The following is an 8,467-nucleotide window of genomic DNA, read 5'->3' as shown; positions in this document are numbered from 1 at the left end:
CCAGCTGACCTCAAAGCTTTCACCACACATTAGTGTTGCTAAGAAATTCAGATTAAAATCTTTAAAAAATGTGTGCAAAGCCTCTCTGGCAGAAAATCTCTATGGAGAAATATTGGCAGACCACAGATTTTCTGTGTAGCAAGTAGCATATGTAGAAATGCCTTTGTGTTAGGCAGTTTTGTGGTTATTTCATTGACACTGCTCAGTTTTCTGAGCAAATTTCTGAGCACGGTTCTTTGCCTCCATTAAATCCACCAATTCACCCACCTGTCTCCTACCAGAATGTTCAAGAATATTTAATAACTTAGTAAATAACATGTACAGGCCAGGGCTACTTGATTTGGAATTGTCATTTGTAAGACATCTGCCCTTATTGGATGCTAGGAAAATTTAAGAATAATTATATGAGTATATTACATGTTAGTATTTCTACAGTGGTATAACCACAACTAATATTTTGTCTGTGCTAACTTTATGATAGAATATAGGAACAACTTTTGTTATTAGCTGTTGGCACCCTGATGTTACTGATCAGTAGGGGATGGGGTGGGGAGGGTCTACTTTCACTACTGGATATATCTAAAACGTAGTTATTTTAGGGACAATGCATCTGTAAATGGCAAAGTACAGAGTATACATATGTAAAACAAATGTCACCTTAAAATAATTAATTTTGAGTTTCAGTGTTTTAAAATAAAATACCACACAGAACAAAACAATGTATGATTTGTAATTCAGTACAGTGTGAGAATTGGTCAACGGGCAGAATACTTTATATTATATAATATATAATATTATATAATTAAAATTATATTAAATTATACAATTACATTATAGTATAAACATATTAATGTAATTAATATAATTAATGATTTTTGGGCTTGTCAGGTTCAATTAACTGCATGAAAACCCACCAGCTATTGATATACTGTTACTAACGCCATAGCATATCAATCTAGCTTGCTTACATTACTACTCTTCTGCTGTCTGCATCACCGGCTGTGTTTCAGTGGTCCTGGAGTCAGATAAGCTGAGAAAGGTTTTCAGAAATACTGTGCGTAGTTGACATGCTCTTTAAAGCACTGTGCTGCAACTGTGGTCAAGCACACTGTGTCATTATAGAAAATATACAAGCAATAAATAACATGTAATACCTTATTTGTAATACAGTATGATAATAAAACATGTACAAAATCAAGTTTAATTTGTTTTCTTTATTTAACCGTAAATTACACAAGTACTTCAAATTGTTGCTTTTTTCGCCAATCTGTGTGCCAGTAGTTAGTACTGGAACACTGCTAAATCACACTTTGTTTAATATCACATATTTGTTCTTCTTGGTACAGGGATGTATGGGTTACACTGTGCTTTTGTCAAACAGTGTAAGTCATGAAATGTTAAACATCATTGCCAATTATTGATGTGCTCATTTTCCAGGGAATGCTCCGCTATTATTTTAAAATCTTAGTCTTTTGTTGATATAGACAGAATGTACAAATAATTTTCTCTCTAGTGGAGTGTCCATCCATCAGCAAAGATGAATGTGTACATGTCAAATGTAGTAGACTGTGGACATTACAAGTCAATATTTTTTCCACAAATAATTACAGCCATATTGTACCTATTTTTAACAATTATAACACTTTTATCGTGGTGATCCAGCATTAAAGCATTAAAGAAGGCTTGTATCAGTGACAATATTCTTAACAAACATTTTGATGGCTAGCCAGACACAATAGATGACAACAGAAACCTTGAGGGAAAGTAACATAAGTTGAGGCTTATAGACTGTGCAGGCTTAAAGGTGGGGCAGCAATAGCAATAACAGCACACTACAACAGGCAGGAGGCACAGCCAGTCCAGCAATTATTAAGTAACATACAGCAACAAAGACACTACTAGGTCATGCAAGAAGAGACTGACATGGCAGTGCAAGTAGCCTGTATGATTGAAAATGGATAGAACATAGAAAAGAACTGCTGAAAGACCTGTAGAATAAACACATCTTGTAAACTGCAAACCGCTTACCAATGAACATTGACGCTGCTATCCAGGAGGAAATCAGGATTGCGTGGGGCTGAAGAATGACACGAAACAAACAAAAGTCCGAAAAGACCAGCTTTATACTTTTATTGATATAATACGCAGATTATTAAAGGAAACTCTACAGGGGCAGAGTGCTTAAGGTGCTTAGTTATTTGCTGCCTGCAGAGAATAATTACAAAGCTGCCTATGAAATGGCCCCCACCACTCCCTTCCTCCCACAGCCTTCTAAATTTATGATAAAATAACACATAGCAAGTCTGTCTATTATTGTGTATTTGATAAATAAACGCCATGAACTCAAAATTATTTACATTATGTACTAGGTGCATATTGTTATCAAAAATAAAATCATGAATCATAACTTTACATGTTAGTTATTTCATATTATGTTTAAATTTTTTAAAGTAATATTTTCCTGAGCAACCGTTATGATGAAAATCCAACTGAATGTGAGACCAGTTGTTCGGGGGTCTTGTGGCAAACCGAGGCAGTCAGCAGACAACTTTCACGAGTGGCTTTCAGTTTGAGGGATATTCAAAACTGCGGGGTTTTCACGCTAATTAGTCTGGTTCAATGGCTTTAAGTATGAGCGTAGAACCCGTGACGGTCATGAGAATTCTTTCCCTCAAAGGGTTCTCCACTCTCACAAGCAAAAGATTTCAGTCGGGAAAGCCACCCTGAATGAGATTTCCTGTACCGGCTCCATTGCTGCGTTTTGGACTAACGCTCTCCCCAATCAGTTCCAATTTTGGTAAGATTTTTCATTTTTTTTTACGCACATCCCGAATTCACAACGACAAAATGCTGTCTGTTTGGCAGGGAAAATAATTTCATTATGGGATTATATGCTTAAATATACAAAGAATAAACATTTGTATTTAATTTAATTAAGCAGTAATGCGGGTAATTACATACTCTAATTTATCTGTCAGTTTATTTTACAAAGTATACGTTAACTTGATTTACATTGCTTCACTTATGATGCAACATGATGCTGTCGAAATGTGATGGTATTATGAAGACAAATGTAATGAACCTCTTGAACAAACATTCTTGTTACAATGCATACGTTCAGTTGCTATGTTTTTTTTTTCTTTTTTGCTTTGGAACGTTTCACATAACGTTTCAACCAGTGTTCCAGAAAAAGTCTTTATTTTATGTGATCCTCCATCCAATAAAATAAGGATTTTTAAAGATTTTGTCATGTGTCATTTTTTCCCTTTTCTTAAGGTGTGATTTCCAGTTTCCAGATTTTCCCAAAAACGACAGTATGCCACGCGGAGACTTCAACGTCCATTTCGCAAGCAGAGGCGGTGGATTATATGTTCGAGCTGAAGAGTTCGTGGAATTCTTTAAACGCTTTATTTAATAAGCCTACTCTTTTCCTTCTTCTTGTTCTGAATTACACTACACTCAAACAGATGTTTTCCTTCATTAAATCCGTATTTGTAAATGCTGGTGATTGATGTTAACCATAATAATGAAAAATCACCTCGGAGATTACAATCGGTGTAATTGATCATTTACAGCAAATGGAGGCTTGTATGGTGATTTGTACTCCCCTTGAGATCAGCCTGAAATAGGATTTACTGCACTTTTCAGGGCAGCAGGAATAGCTCTCCTGGTCATCATTCTCGCAGCTCTCCTCATAATCGGATGTTGGTACTTCAAGAGAAGGAGTGGGTACAAAATGATTCGGGTGAGATACGCTGTTCTTCTACCTCAGGGAGGCTGACAAGTTCTCTACACAGAGGTGAAGAGTATGTGGTAGGAAGTATTCATCTGAGGGTTGCCCTTCCAAAGGTATACACTGCATTTAGTTTGTATGCTGTTTCCCATTCAATTGCTGAGCTCTTGACAGCTACATACCAACAAAGCTTTTCAGTCTTCAAAGCAAAATACTTTCCTTAAAAGACTAATTTAAAAGCCAGATGCTTTTAATACAGTGAAGGTTGTGGAAGTACAGCTTTGCTTCACCTGTAGAAAGGACACAGTCAATGTTTATCCCTATCCCCTGTCTCCTTACAGCCTCAAAATGCAAGTCAGTCCTGGAGGTCGTTGATGAGTTCAGGCCAGTACAGAGACGGAGGAGCAGCTGCCGAGAACAAAGTTGCGCTCAATGAGTTCAGCAGCCTACGTCAAGTGGTAAGTGATACCAGTAACTAAAGATACCAGTGGCTGAAGGGGCTATGGTGTCAATCTGAACATTAACTTGATATGTGTAACTGTACAACCACAGAACAAAGTAGTGGGGGAGAAGTGAAATCCAAATGCTATTAATCTGAATGTAATTTATGTTTCATGCCTCATTAGGGCTGAGTGTGAATGCATTGACATTAGTATTGTCATAATTTGTACCCCCAAGGATTGTGAGGATGGGCACAATAACTTATTGCAATTTTTTTTTTTTTTTTTGGGGGGGGTGGGGGTGGGGGGGCATTTGACTGGCGTACTTGCATATTGAGATGGTTAATACCTTGTTTGCAGTGTTTTATCAGGGTTTTCAGTTTCATCCTAGTGGCTATTCATCCAAAAGTTACTCATCTTGCAATATTGATAATATTCTCTTCCTTGAAAGTTCTGTTTAAGCTGTTGTTGCTTATATGTATATTCTGTGTTAATTTTTAGTCTACTTTGCAGCTGACCTTTCCTTAATTGTTACTTGCCAGCAATCTAATGTTATTATTTTGAAAATACAGTCAGCTATACCATCAATACACAAGAGGGTTAGCTAAAATGCCTACACCTATACCAGCTTGTGCAAACACACAATCTTACCATATTTAACTAATCAATCTGATCAATTTCAACAGACACAAATTGCTAGCCTTAAAAATACACACATGCACACACACACACACACACACACACACACACACACACACACACACACACACACACAGTCATACACACGCTGTATGTACATGTATACATTGAGGCATTAAAAATGCAATAAATACAGAGCAATTCATTTCTATAGCAGAAAAAAATTACTGCTAGGCCACTTCTGAGATGTACAGCATAAACCGGTTATCAGATCAAAGGAAGAAATACTCTCATTTCCTTCATTTGCTACTGGAAATACTCAGACTGTGATAGCAGCGTGCCGCCATTAACTTCTGTAAATGTGTTTGTTGCTTTGAGCAAATACACTGCAATACATGGCACCAGAATATTGTCTCGAGGATTACATCAACTGTGATCAAAATCCATATTGCATTGCAGCCCATGCCATCACACCTCCAGCTCTCATCCAAAGCTGAGGGGATCGTGCCTCACACCATGTTTGTAGTCTGTGGTCCACCCAGACCAGATCGACTTCTTGCTGATCAGAACACTGCACCAAGCATCCTTTCTTTGAAATAGCTTTACTAACAAGGTTTATTTCATACCTATATTATTATTAGTAGCATTATTTATGTTTGGTTAGTTTCTTTTTGGAATGTCTGTGTGCCCAGGTGTGATGTGTCCATGCTGGTTATTAATCACCATGCCTCTATATAAACCGTTTGCAGCTGCATGTAACTAAACATCCCTTACTGCACTCTTTTATGTGACCAGAGCATATTACCAGCCCACACAGAAGGATAGCAACAACCTATACAGACAGATGAATGACTCAAACGTTTTTGTCCCTAGAGTAAAACAAATCCATTAGTTACCAGATTTATGGTTACTGTGTTTGATTTTGTAAAACCATCTTGAATTTAGACATTTACTTTCTGTTATCATGTCAAGTATTTATTTGCTATTCCTTCATGAGATGTTCATGGAGAGTGAGAGAGACGCCGTAGTTGAGTAATATAAAAGGGGGTGGGAGAATTGACCTCAACTGAGGCAGCCGATTTTTTTTTTTTTTGTGACATTCACATCAGGGGTGAGGATGGTGGTCTTTGGTAGCTTTTCAAATTCAACTTTATAATTCAATTGAGCAAATATTATTAATGGATGGTATGATAATGAGTCTCAAGTGGCTCAGATAATCAGACACAATAATCAGACAATTACCAGAACAGCGGAACAGATTAGCTTTGTTCCAGTGGGGATAGGGATGGGTAGGCTGGCCAAGGTTTCCCCATTTCATCTCTCGTAGGCACCCTTTGATTTGTCAGGCACCTGTGAGTAGCACCTATCCTTCAATGAACATCCACTCCACTGTAGTGGACTGTGTGACTTACAGTTTGAAAAATAGCCATCAGGTGTGTGTGAAGGTATCAGAAGATTGAACTCGTCATGCCTCAGTGTTCCCATGTGAGCACAGAGGTTGTTGCAGTGACACAAGCCTAGTGCACAACTCCAGAAAAAAAATAAGTGGAGAATAAAAGCATAAAAAATAATTTTCATATATTTTATACTGATTTATACCTTTTTCTGAAGTTACATAATTCAACTGACCTCAGATCCTGAAAACTATAATGTGAACAATGTATAAAACAATGCAACACTTCAGACCTACGTTTCTTCAAACCTCACTCAATCTAGCTTTCAATCAATAACTCCTGCCTTCATTGAGGCTGGAAAAGATCATTATGTTTTGGCTTGTTAATACAGCAATTCTCCATGTTACTTTTAGTTAGACTAATTAGTAATTCTGATGTGAATGGCTGGGATATAGGTAGATGGTCTGTATGAAGTTGTATATTTATGAAAATATAATTGAGCTGTTGTCAATTCTGTTTGTATTTCAGGTGCCCAATGCTCCTCCAGCATATGAGAAGATTTCCTCTGACCTCTTACCCCCTCCCTACTCACCCTGAGAAACTCATTTGGACAACCACCAAGAACCAGTGATGGGGTTGTGAATATTTACTGTCACTGATTTTATGGTTTCCATTAAATACTCACTCTCTCAAACAAGTGTGCTTGTGTTCATCAAGACCTGTAGCTAATTGATTTTCTCATAAGTTTTCATTTTCTTATTTTTTTTAACAATGCTTATGTAGAAAACAGAAGCAATTCACAATCACATTTAGGATAGGCAATGTGATTTACCTTCACTGAAAAGTAGTAAATGGTGATGCTAATGCTTTTTAAAGAGATCATTTAAGGCTTTCCACATGCTATCTGAACTGTAACTCTACCTAATAACCATCTGGTACAATTTGTAAACATGTAAGTACTGTGCATGTATGTTTCTTTTTCTTTTGACTTCAAAGTAAAGGCTTGTGCTTAAACCAAAACAGGAAAAAGAAATGTGTTTTGATTAGAGCAATACTTCTACACACCCAGTGTGCAAGACACAAGGAGGGTTTTTTTGATGATGGGCAAATATGAACACATGATAGTGGATGTATTAAGTGACAATCTTAAAATGTAACACTGTTCTAAATAGTTAGTCAACTCCCAGTGTGCAGTAAAGGGCTGGTGGTAGTCACAAAACATTGCCTTTTAAGACAGGATTGTATTTTACATACATATAAAGGTGCAAGAAAGTGAAGTATGTAAAGGTCTGTCATAGTGACATAGAAGAGAAGACTCCTGGTGTAAAGCGCCATATTTATTTCCATGCTGACTTGTCTGAAATTTCTTAACCATTGCAGATGGTTCAAAGTACCTACTAAAATGTATATGTCGTGCAAATGGAAATAATAAATAACCAACTTGGAGTTTCATACAAACGTTGAATGGGTTTACACAAATTACAATAACACCACTGCTCAGCTGTGTCTCAGTTGGGACAATTTTTTCAAGCAGAGAGAAACTTTAAGAGATGAAATGAAAATTTTGGCAAAATATGTCCAACACTCAAAAGGGTAACTTCATCTAAATTCAGATATGCTGCTCCTTACAATTCAGTCAATATTGATATTGAATAGTGGTATGCATTGTACTTCCTTCCACAATTCACACTGTAAAGAACTGTTTGCCTTGCACCTCTCTAACAAACGTACAGAATACGCACCTGATCTGTATCTCCTTGCAACGAGTCGCTTTTTTCGTATCTCCATGAGTCTTCAAAACATGTTTAGGTGGCTATCCGGAAACACTTAAGCCATGTCTTCTTTTGCACCACTTATTAAGCACACTGCTTAATATAAAATCAAATTTAATGCATTAAGACACACTAGCTCTATGTGCAGATCAGTTTATCTACAGACTTGGAGACCTGTTAAGGATTTGGGTGTATTACTATATGGTTAAGTGAAAAGACATTTTTAAAGAATGAATGAAAACCTGATTTGCAAATAAAATTTGCTACAATATACAGAGTTAGAGTTATAAAACCATGACTGGGTTTCATTTTACTTGTATTAGATAAAATAAATGAAGACCTTTTTAGTATGGATACCTACACTACAGTAAAGGTAACAAAACATTACATTGTAAATGTATGGCTGGCCTTTAAATTGTAAAGACCTCTACAAAATGCCAAATATTAGAATGGGTTCTTCAGTTCAAACAAAAAAATCTGAAAGATCTG

At 36.7% G+C, this 8,467-nt stretch overlaps 1 protein-coding gene across 1 annotated transcript; it reads left to right on the top strand.

The window, feature by feature from the left end:
• Positions 1-3,316: 3,316 nt before the first annotated feature.
• On the top strand, positions 3,317-6,803 carry mlana (melan-A). Its single transcript, XM_036528261.1, has 4 exons — positions 3,317-3,384; positions 3,649-3,745; positions 4,075-4,191; positions 6,735-6,803. Exons 1-4 carry the CDS (start codon positions 3,317-3,319, stop codon positions 6,801-6,803), a joined length of 351 nt encoding a protein of 116 aa, XP_036384154.1.
• The last annotated feature ends 1,664 nt before the right edge of the window (positions 6,804-8,467 follow it).

Source organism: Megalops cyprinoides, chromosome 5 (assembly GCF_013368585.1).
Source record: "Megalops cyprinoides isolate fMegCyp1 chromosome 5, fMegCyp1.pri, whole genome shotgun sequence".
Classification (NCBI taxonomy): domain Eukaryota; kingdom Metazoa; phylum Chordata; class Actinopteri; order Elopiformes; family Megalopidae; genus Megalops; species Megalops cyprinoides.
Note: the sequence above shows the minus strand (reverse complement) of the source record. Positions and strands in the feature narration are given on the sequence as shown.